Here is a 23,703-nt window from a genome sequence, read left to right on the forward strand (position 1 = left end):
ACTAAGGCCATTACTCTAATCACCCACAACACAGTTTGACAGTGTACACAAATATATACACTTTAGACAACATATTTTGAAAGGATCACAAATGGTCCACTCAATTCTTTGTTTTGTCTGTCATGCCCTTTGTTCTTCATCAGCACTGGCATTGTAAATCAGCATAACAAATTTCTACTGTACTGTATTTTCATGGCAAGCTGGCTTGCTCTGCATATGGTTTTACTATATAATACCTCCATGCTGAGAAAAGGAGCAGTACATTGACATGAAGGCCACTGTGGATTTCACAATCTTGTTCAAACTGGGAGTGATGCAATGTGAATTACATGAAAAAGGCAGAATTAATCTCCAGTTGCATCTGAAAAGAGGTTTGAAACAATGCACATATTGTGTTGCCAGCATGCAATCCCACTGCTGAAGAGGGCTACACTGCAATCATGGGTGCTGGGTGGAGGTGGCAGGGATGTACTTTTACTTTTGTAATTCAAATACGACCACAGCCATTGTTGACACGATGGTAATGTGGAAAGGGGACGGTGAGAGGGAGGCTCGCATATCATTAATCGCAGGCTCCAAGGAATTTGGCCACTGTTTTTGAACGACGAGTTGAATTTTTCACATTGCTACATAAGCAGGGAGGGAAGAGTAGGAGGATTACAATGAGAGAGAGGAGAGAGAGAAGGAGAGTGAAAGTACTGTTTGTACAGACAGTGAAAGGAGGAATTCATCTCCCTAAACAAACAGCCTTTTAGAGCGCAGAAGCTAGAGGGACAGGAAGTGGTATCTGAGTTCAGGGCTTGTATGAACGCGGCCACACAGCTACTGTCCTGGGTGCTCTTGTCCTTGAATGTGTATAGTTTTCCCATTGCCATATTACATGTTACGTCCACAAGTGAATTGGGCAGATGTGAAGGAAAAATGGTATTCCAGTGTTTTCTGGACTTCATCAGCATAAACCAATGGGTACCTGCCCTGCCCTTCAAAGAAGCACACTGGAGTCCAGTGGAGTAAGATGCAGGTCTTCTCTTCATGAGTGATCTAGAGATTACATTCAATAAATCACTGACATTACTGACAGAAACAAACATTTTGCTGCTGTTTACGGTTCATACGTTCATGTGCATAGTTCAGTACATATGTAGGGGATTTAAAGCAGGCAGTCATGGATGGCTGCAATCAAATGACTCAGAAACAGACCCTGCATTTATAAATATTGCTTATCAAGAGTGGAAACCTTTCTTACAACTTCAATGCTGACAGACAGCCATTTCTTACAATGAATACAAGCTTCTTAGCTTTAGTCTCAGACACAGGTAACCCTTATTCCCAGTGCCTTGCTCTGTTCAAATCTCTTTTGAGGAACTGATAAAAAACATTAAACGATGAAGCTGGCCTGTTCACCCCCCACATTTGTTCTTTCATTTAATTTCTAAACTAACAGGGAGCTTAAAATGTGATGTTTGAAATGTAAAGAGCTACAGTGAAAGTGCATCAAATCTCGCCACCTGCAGATATCTGAGGCACTCTAATCCGCACCTCCTGCCAGAGCTAGAACAGAGAAGTGGGGTGACGAGAGAGGGGTGGGGTGTAAAAAACAGAAAAAAGAAAAGGGAAGAATCAGTTGTATTCCAGCCCGGGGGGTTTGCTTGGGGGGTTTGGTTTATTCAGGTTTCCTTCCTTTATTTCACCCGTCTGATTAGAATCAATGTGATCATCGCTGGCTGTGCCGATTTTTTTTTTTTTTTTTATAAATAAACTCCCTTTAGTATTTGCACAACAAGTGGAGTATTGAGGCGAGCACAATCCCTGCTTTGAGGAGCTGGCGATTTAGCTGCGAGGTGCTGAATGCCAGGCTGGCGCAGGCTGAATGCCTGGGACCATGACATCATGGCGTGAGTCACATGGCCTCTTTTGCGTGGAGGCGACAGATGTTACTGGAAAAGACTTTCAATTTTCTTTCTTTCCTTTGTTTTTGTAAACTTCTTTTTTGTTGTTGTTTCGTTCACAAAAGAGGGTGGGTAAGAATAGGATTCTGTTCTATTAATCCCAAGCTGTACTGGCCGAGGGGAAGGGGATATGGGATGAGGGCAGGGAGGTGATCCGGGCAGACGCGTTTCCTGGACATACAGTGAGACACAGTAGCGCTGTGCCCAGAAGAAAAGCTCAGGGTGCATCACTACTACTACTACTCCACTACCAACAGGGGCGTGAGCACAAAGGCTTGGCCCTCACTCTGTGAACCAATGAGAGCCTTAACCTAAAGCACAGTACACAGCAGTTTGATTTTGTTAACATTTGGATCTGTAAGGTCTTTTCTTGAAACACATTTCCAGTTCATTACCCACAAAGATTTCCATTACACAATCTGCCTAGTGAAATCATTCAGAGAACAATCAAGATGACTCTCTTCTAAATGTAATGACAAACCAAATTAAAAGCAAACATGAGTGAACGTGGCACTGACATTAAAAAGTGTTCGTATTACAGAAGGGCTGACTGGCCATTCTCTGGGTTTCTTTCCTGGGAGTCTGTCTTGGCTTTGGGTAACATACGGCAAAGTTATTAATCACAATGGCCTCATGAATTTCAATTGGAAGCTAGTATTTTAAAAAGCTGGTAATTAACTAAAGATTACATTGGATGTACACCTCACAGCAGATTTATGTTATTTTCTTAAAGGAACTCCATGTGTTCAGATAAAGGTGTTATTTCTGTGAATTTTTTTATTATAGATCCAACAAACTGAAAAAAATACAACATGGAATCACTGAGATGCCCATGCCCCCTCTGCCTGTCTGTTTGAGTGTGTGTTAAGTCTTCACAGTGTGTGATGTAAAAGGTATTTGGGCATTGTCAAAACCTTCCTTGGTTGGCCTCCTTGTGCCAACCCTGCCCATCACAATCCTGCGCACAATCTTCCAGCCCAGTAGGGGTCACTGTGTCTAGACAGCAGTTTTCACTCTGCCATTCATCTCTCCCCCCACTGATTTTCTCAACTTGATAACTCCAGACATTTAAGAAGTCTTATTGATTTGCTTCTAGTTTCAGACTCCGAAACAGGGCAATAATCCCACTACAGGAGGGATTTAGCCTCCAGAGACTTTCAGATTTCCTCTAAGGTGGCTGGACAGGAGTGGGCTAGTTTAATTACATGATTTTTACAGTCTGAAATGAAAGACATACAAGCCTCTGGTGAGAAGAAGTCCGCCGCCAGTGTCTGTGTTCTTACAATGAGGGCCTTTGAACTCGACTTGCTGCCGCTCATGCTGTCAGTTTTGTAATATTTCCACCACTTAATGGAGCTCCCCACTGTGGGCTCTGTTCTCTCATTGCAGGCCTTTTGATTGTTCTAGCAAAGGTTTCCACAGACAGAGAGGCTGATATCTAGGAGGACAGCCCCATACTCTTGTTCTCTCTTGAAACTTCTGTTTTCTTCTGAATAACACTTAACTGCTTGTTCCAATTTTTTTTTTTTAAACAAAGGTACGGGTATATATAGTCCATCTTATTAGATTTTGTATGAGTGTCTCTGTGAGTCCAACACATCCTAAAGGCCAAATAAAGGCCTTGATCAGTTTAAATTTGTGTTTAAAAAGACACTGGTAAAGGTTTAGTAAAACATTGTTCAGTGTTCTTCTACAATCACACTGTTGAACACTTGAAAAGATGCCCCTGCCTCTCAGTACATTGTTTGTTTACATCAGCACTCACAGTCCCTAGAGTCGGCTCTCAAGGCCAGTGATAATTGAACAAAAATTATCTGTCTCTGTGTGCAGATATTTTTATCCTACATCAGACTGTGGCGCTGTGATGAGGGTTGTCAGGACAGGCCTGCTTCCCCCAGGCTGGAGGGCAACTAAGGACACCTCCACAATGAACCCAGGGAGCAGGGAGAGCAGAGAGAAGACGGGGGAAGCCGGGAGATGTCAGTTGCCACAGCTAGAGGAATAGCAGGGTTTGTGTTTCACAAGGTAAGGGTCAGTTAAAGGACAACGTCAAAACAAATAAACAAGATATCAATTTGGAACCAGTCACCACATTCTCGAAACACATTTTTTAATATATATTAGAAATTGTTTGTGTGCTGTGCCAGTGAAAATGTATAGTTTTCTATAGCATGTAATCCTCCATGAAAAGTTAGAAATGCTTCACAAATTAAGTGTGTAACTCTGGGTGTCAGGTGAACAGGTGGAGGGAGGTCCAAGGAGACATGTGGGTACTCGTCAGCACAGTATGTCATATCCATTCAGTGTCAGCTTCCGAATTGGGAGTTACATGGAAAGAGCACAACTCAGCCAGGGTCTCTGTGGGGGAAGTTGGCACTGAGAGAAAATCTGGAGTGCCAGCAACTGACAGATCACCAGGAGAAGGGTGGCAGTGACTACCTAGTGACAAGAGGTGAGTGTAGGCAAGCTGACAGGTCTAGCAAACTCCGCTGTGCTGAACTGACAGGACGCCCTGTTGAGATACAGGTTGAAGTTGATATAGCTGGGTAGTACAACTCCTCAAGACTGCTCCTGGGAAGTGTGTCATTAGCAGGAAGTGTGTGAAGAGTAGTGGACTAGTGGCTCACGCAGGGCAGGGGTGGCTTTGAGTATCTCTGTAAACTTCGGTAGGTGGTGAAATATGTTTGTATGAACTAACAGAGTGGTACAGTGGTCAATAAAATAAAGTGTGAAGAAAACTGTGAGTCAGATGGGTTTTCAGTTTCAGAAACCACATGTATGCATTTAGTTTCTTGTTTTAGATTACATTCTCCAGTAACAGGAATAGTAATAGAAAATAACCAATTAGAGAAAAAAGAAGTCCTCTAGACTGCATTGGGTTAGAAAAGGCCATGGACCCTCTAGAAGAGTTTTAGTATTTCCACACACATAATATAGGACAAAAGCTGAAGAAACTGAAAATTGACTAAAGTCTTATTATTGAGTTCTATTGCAGCAGAAAAGCGAATTCCGAACAGATCAAAATGATTTCATGCTTCACTGGTATGGACAAGTTCTCAGCAGGAATACAGTAGGGGGGGGTTCTATTGTAAAAGATGTGTAGGGTGAAGAAGGCATGGGCACTGGGCCATGTCCTTGCTGCCTTGGGCAGGGAGTGCCTGGGCTAGACATCGCATCACTGGCATCAAATCTGTCTGCAGGTCTGTGTTCTCCAGCACATCAGCAGATATATCTGTAAAACCACAGACCAAAAACCAAAAGTTTTGATTTGGTTTCTGTGTTTGGTTTGTAACTTTTGTGCTGTAAGCTTTGTTAATACCATTTCCTCTCTGCAGAATTTCTAGCTTAGTGCATTATCCTGTATTCTGCGTGGGGTGGTTTTTGTGGAAAAAATGAGCTAATGTACTTTTTACTCATTTAGAAATTAACCTTTAGCCTTCAGAAGGGTGCTGGTATCTCTATCTTTAAAAAAAACATTGTTTGGTCTCCTGACATGTTCTGCAATGTACAGAGGTCACTAATTAGATGACCAGGAGTTTGCTTTAGTGAGTGGATAATGTGTACACTGAGGTTAGCTCAATGCAATAATGAATGCCTTTGGGAATGCTTTAGAATTCCATTACAATAATTCTTAATGAAAGCAAAAGTGACAACATCTCCAATCATAACAAAAGAAATCCCAGAAAACCATGGCGAGAATCATTAACACTGTCAGGAACGCCACCGAAAACAATATTCGGGGATCACCACAAAGACCATCACATACCCACCGCAGCTAACCAAATCCCCTGCTGTGAAAGAGCGGTATCTGTAGCTCGCCACAAACAAACACAAAAAAAAACCTTTAATTTCCCCATTCTTATTTAAAGCAGGCATTTACAAGTCTTTATTCAAGCTCTTCTGCTTTACTGCAGTAGAATAAGGTGACCACCTCCAGGGGAGAAAATGTATGTATTAATTTGCTTGGAAATTCAAAGTAGCTAGAAAGTATCTGAAGATGCTTAGTCTACATGGGATTGAACATGTAATATTTGTATGGTATTATGCAGGTTAGTATCAGTTATAGTTTGTAGGTTAGGAGATGTAGGCACCAGTCACAAGATAAAGTTAGTATAATAGAAGGTAGATTAGTGTCCATGATACTATGTAGATTAGAGTCTGAGCAAAATGTGTCATATGTGACCAAAAACTCTAATACATTTGCAGTTGCAATACTAGAATCTACTGAAAAGGGAAATAATTGAATCCCAATTTTGAGCTATTTCAGAAACAAAACAAAAATCACATCAAAGGAGGCACACATTCCTTTCCTGGGGAATTGAGCTCTGTGTCTTTTAATAAATCCAGAAAATCAATCAGGGCCAGTCGAGACCCATCTAGAATTTTCCTCCCTGGCTTTTCTAATGTCTTTGCAAAATCTCAAGGGCACACCCATTGTCAATAACCTCCTTTGCAGCACTCTTCCAAATATCTGTTTGCTATATGCGGCTCAAGTCGTGTGGGTGGTTGGCCGGTGTGGGCAACAGGATACCTGTGGCATTCCAACCACCGATGATAACAATAATAATAATAATAATAATAATAATAATAATAATAAAGGTCCTGCAAGAGAACCATACTCTGTTGTCACATGCAGACTAATCAGTGCCAAATTCACTGCCATGCTGTGGATTGATAATCTGACAGCTGAACTGTGGCTCATTGCTCCAGGCTGTTGACTGACCTTTTTGCCGGTCATGCCCCCTGGACAGTGGCTCCTCTCTCTAGCTGAAAACTGATGCTGCTGCCTTTTAGTGCAGTACATGTAAACAAAGGCCTTTTAGTGTATCATCTAAAGAGAAATTAAACTTCCAGATTTTTCTCACTGCAATTGAGCATCTAAAGTATGCATAATGCAGAAGACCAAGTTACCACATAAGGACATGTCTGCATCCTTTTCAGACTTAGCACTTTATTTTTGCTGCCATCATCTTAAATTCAGGGCTATGCATTTGATCTAACGGCAGGGCTGGCGTGTAGACAGATACGGTCATAAACATAGCAAGACTAGTCACCCGTGTTGTAGATTTGTTTTTGTTTTGCATTGTCATCAAGAGGGCCCTAAATCTTAGTAACATTTTCAAAAGCCTGTTCGCCATCAACAAGTTGTCAATAAAGTCGCTGGGTTGTGAAGGGTGGGATGAAAGAGCTGTGGAGGAAGGAAGGAAGGGGTCTGCCGTGAGGGGGAGGGGGGCGGCTGTTACACTCTGCGGTTTATACCCAGACACGGCCTCTCTCTGATGCTCTGATGCTGGCTGAAGTGGAGCAGCACCAGACAGCAGCGTGATGAGCCAGCATGGCATTCTGGGCTCCAGGACGGGGATAGAGATGGAGAGAGAGAGAGAGAGCGAAAACAAAACACGTCAGGCACCACCGCCTCCGAGACACTGAGACGGGGGTTGCCTTGACAACACGTTTGCGGAATTTTGTGGAGACTGAATATCAGAGCGGGGAGCATTCGAAGCTGTTACTAACCTAATTGGCCACAAATGTATGGTGTTTCTCTTTTTGTCACCATTGCAGCACGTCTGCAGCCCAGAGAAGAGGCTCAGTGCTGGATGCTGGAGTGAGACTGACTTAACACACTGGATAAAACTCAAGTTTGCTCTGTTGGCCTGAGCCGACGAGATATAGGGGAGAAACGAGAGGCGTGATGTTTGATAGTTTGAGAATACCCGAGGTTGAAAGGTCTAGCGATTAACAAAGGATTAATTAGCCTAAAGCTGTATAACTAAGACCCTGCATATTGAATACAGTAAATTCATGCAAAACAAACAGTATATAATGCCATCAACATTTTAAGTATTGATTTAAATAGACTGAACTAAATGTGCATGATTAATTCATTTGAGAATGAACAGAACAATAGACTTCAAGACTGAAGGGAAAGTAACCCATGTAAAAGAGGCCAGCCTTTTTGTGATCTCAAATTCCAGTAGATATTCTATCCAAATTCTGCCATAAAGAGGATCGCATAATAAACCCGTAAAGAGACTTTCAAAACGACGGCAGGATATCTTTGCTTTCTCTAGCACAGTTAAGGAGGGCTGGATTTACGACTGAGGCAGGAGGGTGTGCGTCCGTGAGGAGATAAAATAATTGGGACAGATGGTATAATTAAGGAGAGCGTTCACATCTCAGCTTGCAAACAGAGGAGACGGAAGCAGAACATAGGCCTAAATTGTGAGCCCTGTGTAGGAGGATCGTAATGAATTGAAAGATCAGTGGAACGAGCATCCAGAGATTTCCATTTACGACGCCTGCAGAAGGAATTACGTTTCGTTTTGGATTTCAGTGAAATAAAGGATTATTATTTTCCTTTGCACTGGCACCCCACTGCAGCGCACAGCCTCCCTATTCACTTAGCCACACTCTGTAAAGGCAATTACAGGAAGGGAAAGTTATCTCCATAGCAGCAGACTGACGCTAAAAGATGAGGGATGAGTCATCACTGACCTTGTGGGGGGGGGGGGGGAAGAGCACATTCTCAGCAAGGAGACAATTCATACCTGACTGAAGCCCACATATTTCCCACTATGCCAAAAACAGACCGAGCTTAAGACCAAGATTGTGCATTTGTAATCACTCAAAAGGGATAAAAACAAAACAATAAAAACATTCAAGCCCACTGTGTCCGTGTTGGAGGTTTAACGAGTTTCTCTTTTCTATTGTTCGGTTCTGATCAAATTGTGAAAAGGAGACATTGCTAACGTGTTCATTTTCTAGAACAGAATTCTTCCTGAATAGGTGCATTATGCGCGTGCTAACGTTTATTTCACGCTCCGCGCTCGATTGTCAAGCTTTTTTTTTCTCTCTCTCCAGACTTTTGTTTCATGCGTAAGAAACTAATTTAGCACCAAAGAGTAGTTTTTCTTTCACGCTGAGACAATCTTGACAGTAGACATTTCTATTTTTGTACAGAATAACATGCATCTGACATGAGATAAAGAAACCAGCAAATAAACAATCACACAGCAGTGCTCAGCATAAGAAACAATATGCTTCGAATGGCTGTTTTTTTTCCCACTGCCTACAGGTTTTACATCTCATTATTTACAGGGCTGGATATATTGGTAGTGTAAATAACATGTACTTAATCTGCAGACGTCAGCGTTACTCTATCATTAGTCTGGTGCCTCAAAAGCTTGTCAGTCTCTTCTATGATTCCAGTAAGCAGCCCCCTCCTCCCCTCCGTTCTGGTTCCAGTGCAATTATGCTGTTCCTGCATTGCATTAGCGTGTTGATGTCAAAATGACAGGCACGCACTCCTGTGTAGATGGCATTGCAATTTCCTTGCTAATTGAAATGTCACCGTCCCTCCTGAGTTCATCTGTATCCCCATTCCCTCTGGCCCTCACCACGGGCCTCACCCAGCCTGAGAGACATTTGTCATCTCACTCCAGTGGTATATAGAGGGCTTCCTGTCTCTGAACACGCACTGTAGTGAAAGACAGCACATACACAGCGATACATCACAAAACAGCCCACTCTACTGTGTGTACTCTCAGCACTATGTTACACATTCAGCATTGTGGCTGCCCGTAAACAGATAATGGACACAGCTGTCCAAAAACATATCAAATATACTGGTAGTTACAGTCCCATGAACACACCAAACACACATCAAAACACAACTTAGAATAGAATGCATTTTGTGCTCTTACAGAGTTCTCAGTGAGTTTAAAATCCATGCCCATGGAGACTAAGGGCCCACCATGTCAGGACTGAGGGCTAGACTACAAACCATCTGTGGCAGGCATGGCAGCAGAAAAGCCAGGAGGGGTCCGGCAGCACATTAGGGTCACATCAAGTTTATTTAAACAAAAACAGGCAGAGACCCTTTATGGAAGAAAACTGCAAAACAAAACTAAAGCACATGGGGTGACAATTCCGGAATGCAAACACAGGAACTGCAACTTAAAGAGCTACTTCTCTCCAAACTCAAGACAAAACCATCAAACAGCGGGTGAAGTATCTTGGAATCTAATTGGCCGAATAACCGAGCAATGAGAATAAGGAATGCAAATGTATTTTCATGCTGGTCCATCAACCAATCCAGTCCCCTCTGGAATATAGCTCTCGAGTCCTTTACTTATTCAGGGCAGGGCAGATAATCTGTGCTGCCACACTGGTGTTGAGTTCAGTTAATTAATGGAATTTCATTCAGCAAGAAACCTTTAAAAGCCTCTCTCTGGTTTGTCTTTAAAGCCGATTCTCCTGTTGTATGCAATTGATTGTATTAGAATCAGCACATTTGGTCCCTTTAAAGCACAGCTATGGTGCAGACATGGCTTCTGTCCAGCACTATTGGGTTTTTATGGATACAGACACTTCAATCCAGACCCCTGATCACCACACCACCCTCCCAGTCTCTCTGTTATCAGCCCCATTACCTGCTCGGCCCCAGAGTCCCCCAGGCTGTAAATTCGCCCCCCGAGATCACTTCATTAGGGCCTCCATAGCAGTATGAGGTGCCATACACAACAGATATGATCATAATTCAGCCCAGCCTCCTTAAACAAAAGGGTGAAGCCTTGAAAATCCCAATGGTATATACAGTGAGGGAAAAAAGTATTTGATCCCCTGCTGATTTTGTACGTTTGCCCACTGACAAAGAAATGATCAGTCTATAATTTTAATGGTAGGTGTATTTTAACAGTGAGAGACAGAATAACAACAAAAAAAATCTCAAAAAAGTTATACATTGATTTGCATGTTAATGAGGGAAATAAGTATTTGATCCCCTATCAATCAGCAAGATTTCTGGCTCCCAGGTGTGTTTTATACAGTTAACGAGCTGAGATTAGGAGCACTCTCTTAAAGGGACTGCTCCTAATCTCAGCTCGTTACCTGTATAAAAGACACCTGTCCACAGAAGCAATCAATCAATCAGATTCCAAACTCTCCACCATGGCCAAGACCAAAGAGCTGTCCAAGGATGTCAGGGACAAGATTGTAGACCTACACAAGGCTGGAATGGGCTACAAGACCATCGCCAAGCAGCTGGGTGAGAAGGTGACAACAGTTGGGGTGATTATTCACAAATGGAAGAAACGCAAAATAACTGTCAGTCTCCCTCGGTCTGGGGCTCCATGCAAGATCTCACCTCGTGGAGTTTCAATGATCATGAGAACGGTGAGGAATCAGCCCAGAACTACACGGGAGGATCTTGTTAATGATCTCAAGGCAGCTGGGACCATAGTCACCAAGAAAACAATTGGTAACACACTACGCCGTGAAGGACTGAAATCCTGCAGCACCCACAAGGTCCCCCTGCTCAAGAAAGCACATGTACAGGCCCGTCTGAAGTTTGCCAATGAACATCTGAATGATTCAGAGGAGAACTGGGTGAAAGTGTTGTGGTCAGATGAGACCAAAATCGAGCTCTTTGGCATCAACTCAACTCGCCATGTTTGGAGGAGGAGGAATGACCCCAAGAACACCATTCCCACCGTCAAACATGGAGGTGGAAACATTATGCTTTGGGGGTGTTTTTCTGCTAAGGGGACAAGACAACTGCACCGCATCAAAGGGACGATGGACGGGGCCATGTACCGTCAAATCTTGGGTGAGAACCTCCTTCCCTCAGCCAGGGCATTGAAAATGGGTCGTGGATGGGTATTCCAGCATGACAATGACCCAAAACACACAGCCAAGGCAACAAAGGAGTGGCTCAAGAAGAAGCACATTAAGGTCCTGGAGTGGCCTAGCCAGTCTCCAGACCTTAATCCCATAGAAAATCTGTGGAGGGAGCTGAAGGTTCGAGTTGCCAAACGTCAGCCTCGAAACCTTAATGACTTGGAGAGGATCTGCAAAGAGGAGTGGGACAAAATCCCTCCTGAGATGTGTGCAAACCTGGTGGCCAACTACAAGAAACGTCTGACCTCTGTGATTGCCAACAAGGGTTTTGCCACCAAGTACTAAGTCGAAGGGGTCAAATACTTGTTTCCCTCATTAACATGCAAATCAATTTATAACTTTTTGAAATGCGTTTTTCTGGATTTTTTTGTTGTTATTCTGTCTCTCACTGTTAAAATACACCTACCATTAAAATTATAGGCTGATCATTTCTTTGTCAGTGGGCAAACGTACAAAATCAGCAGGGGATCAAATACTTTTTTCCCTCACTGTATTATATATGACAGCAAAGTGGCCCCATCCATCACCCAAAGAGTGACAGAAAGACAGGAGGGAGGGAAGGAGGGGGCAAAACAATGAAGCAAATGGAAAATAAAGAGCTACATATGAGATGGAAATGTACAGGGACTGAAAATGAAGGGGGGTGGTGGGGGTAAGAGACTGATTCAAGTCTTAAAGCTTATAGATCAAAATTAAAGATTAAAGTTGAAAATGAATTGAGACATTGTTAAATAAAGTGACACAGGTACTGAACTATCCTGAAGAATCATCTTGCTCTCAACAATTTGTCCCTGAAAACAAATCATGAGAGACCCACCTCTCTCTGCAACCAGACTCGGCCTGAAGCTACAATAACTTCCAGTGAATAAATGACTGCTGGATTTCTATCGCAGTACCCCCTCCTATTAAATATTTAAATTAAAAAACATGACCTTCTAGAATGATCTGAAAGCAGGCAGACTCAAAGAACCTAATTAAGCCATGGCATTAAGAATTTGTCTATATTTAACATAATTAGATTGTACAGGAGAAAAATGACACACTTAGCCATGCAGTATATCTGTATCCCACAGGAATAAGTAAAGCATCTTACCTGTTCCATTTGAGGAAGCTGTCATAAATTATGACACGAACACACCACACACACACACACACACATATATATATATATATATATATATATATATATATAAAATAACCTTGAGGCCTCATCCATGACAAATCTTTGTTAAGCTACTGTACCCTGTTGATTTTCCAGAGCTAAAATTAAACACTGCACCAGCTAAAGGAATTCTGTAAGGAACTCATAATTCTAAGCAGAGGAAAACAAAGTTAAAAACATAAAAACACATGCAATACCACCTAAGGCATACATTCAGTAATAAAGTATTCTTTAAAGCATCTAACACTATTTTGTCAGACAGGAGAGACAATTCCAATGGCTAAAGTTATAAAACTATTCTCTTTGAAATGATAGTATATTTGCAAAGAGACAAATACGAGCTCTTAAAAAAGTAATTTCCCAATCAAGTGAGTTATAAAAATAGGAAATATAATGGAAAGAATGCATTAATAATGTATTAATCCATTAGTCCTATATCTATTGCATTAGTGCATCTGTCTTAATGTGTTTTCATCTCCAGTAGTAACTAGGTTTTATTGCTTGGCTTTTCTGCAATAAAAGTGCAGTTAGACTCAGCTCTCCGATACAGTTTATTATTATAGAAAGAAAAAAAAGATATATATATATATATATATATATATATTTCTAGATACAAGGTTACAACATAAATACACAAAAGGGCAGTGTGGAGGAAAAATGTAGCAACTAAATGAAGCTACAGTGACTCCTGACAGCACAGTTTATTCCTTATTTTACCCATTGGAATTTCTCAGACAATAATGAAGCTTTCACTCGCACTGTCAGACACTGGCACATTACACTCAAACTGTCATTATGAAAGTTACAGACAAAGCTTCTTTTTTAACTCTTCCCCTGCATTACAATCCTTTGACTCAACTTCTCCACTGATAAGCTTTCCTTAAAAGAGCCAAGCGATTATCAACAGACTCCCAATACTGAGTCATGTTGTTGGTACTGTCATTTTATGGAGTTTCTAACAGGGTTATAAGGGGAATGGCAGCCGAGTGATTGAGAGGAGGTAGAAGAGGTTATAGGTGAGAATGAGAGGTAGTGTAGTAAAACGGTTACAACAGAAGTATAGGGAAGGTAGTGAGGTGTAATGAGGCAACAAGGCTAGATACAGAGGACTAAGTGTGTTTTGGGGAAGTGGTATACAAGATGTAAAGAACAAAGGTTAGAGGTCAGATGCTCAACTGACCCCAGGCAACTCCTTTCTTGTGCAGGGGTCTCAAACATATGCAAAACACACCAGCAGAATTAAATGAACCTAACACACAAAAAAGGGTCAGAGGTCATGACCCTTCCTGTGACAAAAGCAAGGTGACAAGCTAATCCCCTGCTAAGGGAGGTTTGATGAGCAAACAGAGATGTGCCATTTCTACCCTCTCCATTACAAAACACACACAACCGGCATTTCACAAATCGATTCAAGGTTTAGCTATAAAGGTTTCTGGACTAAATGTTGGCCTTACGGTCGGAGGTCAGAAGAGGTTCTGGGAATTTTATTTTTCACTCTTTTCCATCTTCTGAAAGAAACGTCTCCCATCTTCACCGTGCACTGCCAGCACAGTCATTAGAGCAAGGGCGAGTGACTCACTTGTGTTTAGGGGACAGCAAAACATTTCAGCCAACAATTACCCATCAGTCAATGTAGAACCAGAAAAGAATGGACTCTGACAGTAGGACAATGGAGCGAGGGTCTGTGACACCTGAAAATCCTTGATCAATACAGGTACAATGCTAATAGTATCTGATTAGACACACACAAACACAAAATAGAAACCAAGACTTCACATGCAGAATAACAGGCGACATGTGCAACACTCTGCACATCAGTATTTATTATAAAGACCATATTTGATGCACTTGTTTTCTGTAGTTCTCTATGACGATTTATCCAGCAGTGAGGTTGCATGAGATTTCAGTAAATTATTTAGAACCTGATTAAAAGGATAAAGCTTCAGAGACCTTTATTATGCTCAAATAGTCTGGATAGCACTCTGCAATAGACGAGTAACACACGTGTAGTGAATAACACACGCAATCTGATCATTGTCACGCATATTTTTATATTAATTTCTCTTCAGATTCATCAACATGGAGATATATCTTATATAGTGTTTGCTCAAGAGCAGCATGGATGCTTCTGATTGACATTAAATAATACATTTCTTATTTTTCCTGCTACATACATCATCTGAACTATACAAAAAAATAATAATCAATCCCAGATTACAAAATTTAGTCTCATCTCTTTTGAACTCAGTGCAGGTACTGTATATACAGATAAACAAGATCCACTCCCGTTACAAACACAGCAGTTTAAAAATGTTGAAAGCGTTGAAATTGCTCATCTGATATTTAAAAAGAACGACAAATGGAGGGAGGAAGGGGTTTACGGGACAGAGACAGGTCAATGAGCTCCATTTTGCGATTAATTAATGATTTCATTTCAGGTTTAGAAATGCAATGTTACATGCTATAAAAGTAGAAACTGACCTGGTATGAGATGAATATTAAGGTAAAATCCACCTTTCTTTAATGTATTACTCCACAAGTCCATTATAGTTAATCTGCAGTCAAAAAAATATTTGCAATTCTGTTTTTCAGTGGCAGATGGTGCTTAGAAACTTTGGCAAAAAAAGCACATTTAAGTGTTCAGTTCCATAGGAATCCAATGTGTTTTTTCGATTTCTGAATTAACTTGTGGTGGATGGCAGTGCTAGAGACAGTAACAGCTCCGTATCAGTGGCTTTCCCTAGGTGTACAGTATGACTTTAATGCCCTTACTCCAGCCATAAGGTTAGAGATGAGAGGCAGATACTGGTGGAGACCTGAAGCAGGCTAATGGGGCGGGCTGTGCATTTCTAGACCGACAGAAGGCAAATTATAAAAGCATCCATTCATCAGAATACAAGAAATGCATTTGTCCCCCCAGTTGTAACAAAGGACTGACGTGTGTTACAGTGTTAGGCAGTGGACACAAATATTTTCTCAGAGTAAGAGCTCAGTCTGCTCATTGTTAAATGTGTTTTGCATCTTTTTAACTTGAGTTCTGCAGCATCTGTTACAAACTGTCAGCTAAAAAAAAAGTTGATGTATTTTTTGTTTTCTCCTTTGTTTTTCATAGAGACAGGTGGTCTGTTAATAGATAGGACATTCAGGTCACTATGAACAGGAGGCTGGATGTCATTCAAAGGTGGCAAATTATAGATTCATTGAATGATTCAGATTTATGTTTGGGTTTTTTCCAGATTTTTTTTTTTTAGATCTATGAAGTTCAGAACAATAACACTGCAGAACAAAAGTTGATTTCTGTGGATAGTTACCATGCAGAATTCAATGCATCAAAGCAGGATGAAAGCACTGAGCTGCTGTTTTGCTTTAGAGTGGACTGCTTTCTGAAAGTCCAATCAGTTCCTCTCGTACTTTGTAAATATATACTTTTGATTACAAGTATAAGTGACGATGATGATTAATATTAATTGTTGCAGATAAATGCTTCTGGGTATGGATACAAGCTGTCACAATCTGACTCTGGTACCCACTGTATACTGGGTCACAAGTTTACAAATGTAGGGTGGTTTGCCTACCTCATTTGACGGCAACACAAACATTAATTTGCAATTTCATCATTATCGTACCCTACAGCAAACACACATCTACAACATCAGAGGATATGGGATCTAATGAAACCCCTTGAGAGAGAAGATAACGCCATCTGCCCTAACATAGTGGGCTGAATTAAATCAGCGCCTGAGGTCTGCCACAGCATCGAGTTCTGCCTCTTTCTCTTCCTAAATCCCTACGGCTCCGACATGTGTGTTGCTCCCACCTCCAGAGGAGTCCCTGGGTGCGACAGGTTGCTGGGATTGTTCTCCCAGACTTCCACGGTTTCTCGGGTGTCGAAAAACTCCTCGGTGTCCTCTGGGGTGAGGGGGGTCTGTGCATTAGACCCCGCCTCGGAGCTGCTCTCTCTGAGCTCGAGCAATACAGGGAGAGAGCCGGGGGGCTCCGAGATTGGCTGCAGCCTCTCCAGATTCAGCTCAGCCAATGGGGAGACGAGAGGATCCTGCTGGACTGGATTGCTCAATGGTTCTTGGGATTCCTTGCTGTTGCTATTGGCCGGCTGTGTCTGATGGACGGGGCTCAAGGGCTGATCCGCACTGTCGGCTGGTTGGTCACTAGGCTGCGGGGGACTGGGGTCTTTGTTGTGAGGCAGGGGCGCTGGGGTCAGCTGGCTGCTCATTGGGCTGCAGTCAGTGGGTGAGCTGCTGGACAGGTTAGCGGCAGCTGCGGTCTGGCTGGCCCCCTGCTGTCCAGAGTGCATCTCCTCGCTGCTCTGGGGGGTCAGGGGGGTCTTGTCACTGAAGCTGAAGCGTGGAGATGTGTCCGCAGTGGTGGGGGAGGAGGGGCCGGCACTGGACACTGTACTAGAGGGACCACTGCTATCTGTAGGGACAGAAACAAAGATTGCTTGTTTTTTATATTTTTTTAAACTATGCCTTAGGTGATGACAGAGAAAGAGCTGTTCTTGTACATTTTCTCCAAAGAACAACTTTCTCTTTAAATATCATTATAATTAAGTTTGATTATTTTATTATCTTCATCTCATCTGTTAACAGGAACAAACAGGAGAATTGCAAGAGGAAGAATTGCATGGGCAGCACTGTGGAGTAGTGGTTAGGGTTCTTGGGAGTGTAGAAACAAGAACACAATTTTAAGCTAAAGAGCCTGAGAGGAGGAGAAGACAGGAATAGTATCAGGCCTGAGACAGGAACGGAAGCCCTAGTTTAGGTTTGATGGATTACCTCTGTTTGTTTGTTTGTTTGTTTGTTTATTGAGAGGGTGGTATAAAAGTTGAGGTAGATTGTTCAGCTTCTAAAACTGTTAGCAAAGAAGTCTCACAAAAAAATATGAATCCTTAGTCTTTTCTGGCTTGATACTGGAGAAAGCTGTTCACATATGCTTGAAGTGGTCTACAGGGACAGGTGATATTGTCACCGAGATGGGAGAATTCAGACTTCAAATTCAGCTGTATTGGCATTACTAAGTAACATCAGTGCTCACTTATAGGTCCAGTACTAAAGAATAGGGCAACGGGGAACAACAAATACAGAAATGTATAGTGTTCAGTGAATATAACTGAAAGGCTGTCTAGCTTTATTTCAAGCATTACTGTGCTATGCAGCTTTATCCAATATATCTATCACACTGGTGTTGTATATGATGGTAGGGTGATGCAAAACTGGACATACTGTACACTGCAAAAATGCAAATCAGAGCAAGTGTGATTCTCTTGTATTTAGATTATAAATCTTAACATTTGTATTTCAAGATAAATTTACTTATCAAGAACCTTGTGAGTAAGTTTATTTAGCTTGTTTACAGAAAGTTTATCATGTGAGATCTTACTTGGATATAACACCTTAAAATAGGACATTTTACAGGTATAATAAGCTACTTTATAATGAGAGAGGATTTTTGACGAATGATGTCAGGAAATTCAAGACATTAATTCCAATTCAAGACATAAATTGGTCCCTTCTGACTTATTTCAAGATTTGGGGGTTTTCTAGTTGGTTGGGCATTTCTTCTAATTTCAAGAAAGCTTATCAAATGGCATTTTCTCACTGCACTGGCAGATCATTTAACTTATTTTAAGTAATTTTCTCGCAAAATTTGTATAATTTAACTTAAATTTGGAGGTGCATTTTTTTCAGTGTAGGTTTATGCTCAAATTTGATGACACTCACACCAGGGCGGGCGGTCGGAGCGATGGCGCAGGGACAGGGCAGACACCGATGAGGACAGCACTCTCTGGGGAATGAAGGTGTCCACAGTAGGCTGGCTCTGGGAGTCGAACATGGCAGAGAGTGCTACACGGGCAAAGACAGCGTTTTACTTCACAACGAGAGGGCAGGAGTCACCAGCCAGATTCAAAATTCTCATACGCCTTTTTGTGTGTATATACTATGTATCCTGATTTTAAATTTTTACTGAAGACCAGTTAAGAAAAATTTTGAAAAAACAAAACACACTTGCAAATTATTTGCTAGAGACCTCTAATATAGCTTCTGATATGTCTAGGCATATTCATCTGCAGTTGAAAGGAAGGAGTGTGAATAAAAGCAAGGTGAAAGGTAGGGAGGGAGGTGGCAGGAAGGTACCTCTGCTAGCTCTGGAGTGGGAGTCGCCAACACTGTCACACACGCTGGTCAGGAACTCATTCACCTGTTTGAGGGAGAGCGAGTTGTGCAGGGTCTCCAGCGGGTAGATGGAGGGCACCATGGAGCAACCTTCGAACCCTGCAGCAGAGTGGAGACACAAACCAACAATCCCACCACACAACTATCAGTCAGCGCACACAGGCCTCAGAAGGAACTCAGAACAGGTATGTGCCATCTCAGGACCAAGGTAACAAGCCAGTGTTCACTGCTTAATCAGGCCAGTGTTTTACCTTTCCCTAGTTCGTTTTCTGCATTCGCAGAGATCCACCCATGAGCAGAACAGGCTCACGCATTTAACCATTCTGCCCATTTGGAAGCTAAACAACAAAAGCATCAGTCCGCTCCTCTCAACGGACACATACTGCAGTCACATGCCAAGACGCTTGAAACACAGGGATTGGCAACTGGAGTAATTTGCTCCCAATACTACCAATTGTCGCAGCTTGAAAGGCAAAAAAACAAACAAAAACAAACAAAAAAAACAATAGGCTAGATTTGTCAAGTAGTGAATTGATTCAGTATGTGTATTTAATTATCCAATGCCTTTCCTCCTGGCAACATATCATTCTGGAGTCAGGGTTCCTATTCAAATATGTCAGAAAACTAGGTGTTGATCACTTTCTTTTTTAACTTAAGTTAAACAATGTTTTTTTTTTTTTTTTTTTTCCTATCGATAGAAAGTGCTCTGGCAGCAACTTATACACACAGTCCCATATTTATCAATGCCCAGACTTCAGTCATTAGAGATATAGTGTGAATGGTGACAGTATCTATTCAGTAAAATTAATGTTTTAGAAAGGGTTACTGCTTACCACACAATACCCAGGATAAAACCTGGACTTGAGTTTAGGCCTAAACATCTCAATCAAAATGTCTTGGTAGAAGAGCCTAATAGTCAGGTATAGAAAAACCGCATAAAAAAAGATAACAAGAACAAATCTTCAGAAGCACTTTTACAAGCGGCTATATTATACACTTTATGAGATATAAGTGCCACTAAAAAGTCTAGTTGAAGGTAGCATTTTTCTGACAAATGGTCACATACTGGTTCTTATTTTTAAAGCCTGTATTATAATTTAAATGTAATTAAATGCAAGCTGTTGGACTGACTACATTGCAGGTTACGCGAGCATCGTTTACATTTCAAAGTAATATAGTGTCTTATCATCCCCAGTTACACTAGCGCAGAGACAGACAGGTCTATAGGCCATTTGATAAACAACTCAAACTCATAAATATTAAATATAATTAAGAACATATCACACATCTGCATGTACTCCTTGTGGCCCTTACACACCCCTTGCATGCTGTATAATCCTTTATTCCATGCAGAATACGTTGGCATTGGTTACAGTCTGATGCAGAGCATCTGGCATTTTCCGATTGAAGGAAAACGTCCACCTAACTAATGATGGAATTGTTGACTTGTCTTCAATGGGCAAAACGGTCCATTACCTTGTGCTTCTGTCTCCTCCGAGAGTAGGACAGTGCATCTATCTACAATAGTGATGGGCTGAAATGTGCCCTTCGTATTAGATTAGAATATAAGTTGATCGATTGGCACACAGTCTTTGCAGCTTGGAGAGGACTGAATTAATTCTAAAACAGATGTTGAGAGGGATGCCTCATTTAATATTGAGGGTGATTAGCCTTCCCTGAAGAGCATATCCATTTAAGACCCATCAGTTTAAGGCCTTTTTGTAAGTGTAACTAGTGTACCTGCCAACTCATACTGAAGATTACATAAACTTACTTAAAAATAAAATAACAAATGATGCTAGTTAAACATTTAGTAGTTTTTTGTGTACTTGGTTAACCGAGTTAAAGACTGTTCCTTCAATGGGAGGTACAACTCTTTACGAAGACATGCTTTCTATGAAAAGCCCAAAGAAGCTTTCTCTATCTCTGCCTCTCGCGGTCTTAGATCCTCAGGTATTCAGCTCACACACACTACGCAGCAGCAGTGTAACGCAGCAGCCATTTCACATCTCAGGGTCGCTGTTTCCATCAGGCGGTGCTGAACAGTGGATTAAAGACATGCCAGTATACAAATTACACATGCAACTCCACAAAACTGTGCCAGTGTGGGTATCAGAACAGCAAAGTAAGCCATGCCCCACATCAAAACACCACACTGGCATATTCAGAAGTCTGCCGTGCTGCTTATATTACTCACTCCACCCCCGGAGACCAATTTGAATGGTCTTCTCCTACACAGCAATAGCCATCCACTCAGTAGGACTGTACTCCTCAAACCCACAGTAACCACCCCCCACATCTTTCTTTCCCAAATCCCAGCACCTGATAAAACATCTACACCCTTACAATATTGTCCTCTGCTCAAGTCATCTGTATTCCACACAACTGCTTCCCTAATAAAAGCTGTGTACTTCACAAACCCACTGCACATCAGTTCGAAAAAGGCCCATCCTTAAATGGCCTAACATTAAATCATTAGAGTATCGGAGCACTGCTACAGATACCAACAATCTTTATATAGTCCAGTACAATATGATTTCAGTAAGCCTAGAAGCCAGGGACACTAATTACTCTCTTTTTCTACTCCCTCAACTGCATTGTTGCAAACCAGCAGAATTATTCAAACACAATCCTTTCCACTAATGCCTGGAATCTGGAAGGCATGAGGGATTTTCCCTTTGTTTGTTTATTTCTTGTATTCTCATCCCAGCAGCTGAATCACTATTCAGGAGTTTGGATGCTAAAATTGCTGGCATGCAGCTGCCTTTTCATACACTTCGGCATTATCAAGAGAGAAATAAGTTAAGGCATACAAATAATAAATGAATTAATTAGTAAACAAAACAAAAGAAAAGAAAATACAAATTACCTACGCTCAAGGATAAAAAAGGGTAGGAAGTATTCTGGGCTCCTCAGAAGCAATATAAATGATGAGAAAAACAATCATACCAAAACATTATAAAATCAAAATAATCAAAAACAAACACACCAACAAATTGATAAAGGATTCTCAAAATCACAGGCACACATGCAGTCAAAGAGCAGAGCTACACAAAGCCGAGCCAGTTGTGGCAGCAGCCCCTGCTGCAGGCCGAACAGAGCAGGGCAGCGAGGTGGAGGGGCTACAGCAGGGCTGACCGTATAGGCACTCTATGGTGTCCTGGCCGGAGATTAACCAGTTGCGGAAGAGGCGAAGGTGGTAGGAGCACTGGTGCAGGTGGTGGGCCAGTGCCCTGTCCAGAGGGAGCGGGCACCCCATAGCCTGGTCTGTGGAGAACCGCCGCAACAGCTGGGCCACATGGTGCTCCTCCAGGGGCTCTGAGGAAGAAGAGGTACAGCGAGGAAGGACAGAGCAGAGGAGGAAGAGGAAGAGGAGGAGGAGGAGGAAGAGGAGGCGCCAGCAACTTCACAGATAAGAGGTATAGCTCAGTGCTAATCTTCATCTATCTCACTTGCCTAGGCCAAAGAAACATAAGATGCATATTCTCAATTTGTTCAATATAAACCTACCATGCCATCCTACCATAAGGAGTTCACCACTATTGATCCCTGGGACAGAAAATAACAAGGAACGTTTAACTGAAACATAAAACAGCATGTGCTTCTTTTCACAAGATCTTCATCCAGCTTCATCACAAAACTTTCACAAGTTGTACCTCTCTATCGAGACCACTCTACTGCAATCTACATCCTTTTTACATAAGTGCAATTCTTTTCTCATTTGTGCACAGACCAATTATCTATCCACACATTTTCTGCAACAAAAGGGACAAGCTGCCTATTTGGAAGAATATGTTTAAAAAGAATGTGTGATACCTTCATTTAGAGAAGAATGTACAGTGGTTTATACATACGAGACACATCACAAAGCAGCTTTTGTAAGATGTAATACGATTTTAGGACACATTGAAAGGTTGAGTGCTTGATCTAAATGTTAGTCCATAGTTTCCTAATTAATTCCAAGCTACAAATTCACAAGGTGCCCACTCCAAACCAGCATTACATGTCTGATAATGTACCCTAATAAGTGCCTACTGCTTCACTGGTATTATGCTAGAACTGAAATCCTACCATGTCACACAAATATAATCACAAGCAGCGATTTGGGGATGAACGGAATTACGTTTCATCTATACCTTAGAACTGCCGTTGAATGTCATACAGAAGCAATCATTTTAAATGCAGCTGAAGCATAAAATGCATCAAAACACTTTACACAAGAATGGTATACATTGCACCCACATGATATATTAAAATGAAAACTTATTAATCAAGTGTAATTTTGAAAATCAACATTTTAATTTTGCTGCAATGAAAGCTAAGCCAATATGATTATTTGATTCAGAAAGACACAAAATGCTATTAAAATGTAATTATTGTTATTATTATTATTATTATTATTATTTATTCTTATAGATGAATATGCACTGGCTATGATCAAATGTAAAGCCTGTATTATTCAGATGCATGTACTATGAAACCTTGCACAAAGAAACAGGCCTAAACTGCTCTCAGCTTAAATACTACTTAGAGTGTTTAAGGGGTCATTATACCTGTTTTGCTTTAGGAGAAGAATCTTTTCAGTGAGTTTGAATCTGAAGTCAGCAACATGGTGGCTACTGTACTTCAGGTCAAAGCCACACAGAACACATAAGCTAGTTTTTTAGCCTGCCATCCTGGTTGGACTTAAAAATAAAAGTTTTAGCCTATCACTTTATTCTCC

At 41.5% G+C, this 23,703-nt stretch overlaps 1 protein-coding gene across 7 annotated transcripts in view; it reads right to left on the reverse strand.

Annotated features, from left to right (window-relative positions):
• Positions 1-14,573: 14,573 nt before the first annotated feature.
• Positions 14,574-23,703, reverse strand: part of ppip5k1a (diphosphoinositol pentakisphosphate kinase 1a) — a 41,974-nt gene continuing 32,844 nt past the window's right edge. For 3 of the 7 annotated variants that reach the window (XM_066701581.1, XM_066701579.1, XM_066701580.1), the window contains 4 exons: positions 22,119-22,298; positions 18,942-19,079; positions 18,528-18,650; positions 14,574-17,223 (listed from right to left, as the gene is read on the reverse strand). In XM_066701581.1, coding sequence (XP_066557678.1) covers positions 16,577-17,223; positions 18,528-18,650; positions 18,942-19,079; positions 22,119-22,298 — 1,088 coding nt within the window. In that variant the 3' untranslated portion in view covers positions 14,574-16,576. The remainder of the gene's footprint in view (positions 17,224-18,527; positions 18,651-18,941; positions 19,080-22,118; positions 22,299-23,703) is intronic. The other 4 variants (XM_066701585.1, XM_066701583.1, XM_066701586.1 and 1 more) reach the window with 2 other exon arrangements.

This window comes from Amia ocellicauda, chromosome 4 (genome assembly GCF_036373705.1).
Source record: "Amia ocellicauda isolate fAmiCal2 chromosome 4, fAmiCal2.hap1, whole genome shotgun sequence".
NCBI lineage: Eukaryota > Metazoa > Chordata > Actinopteri > Amiiformes > Amiidae > Amia > Amia ocellicauda.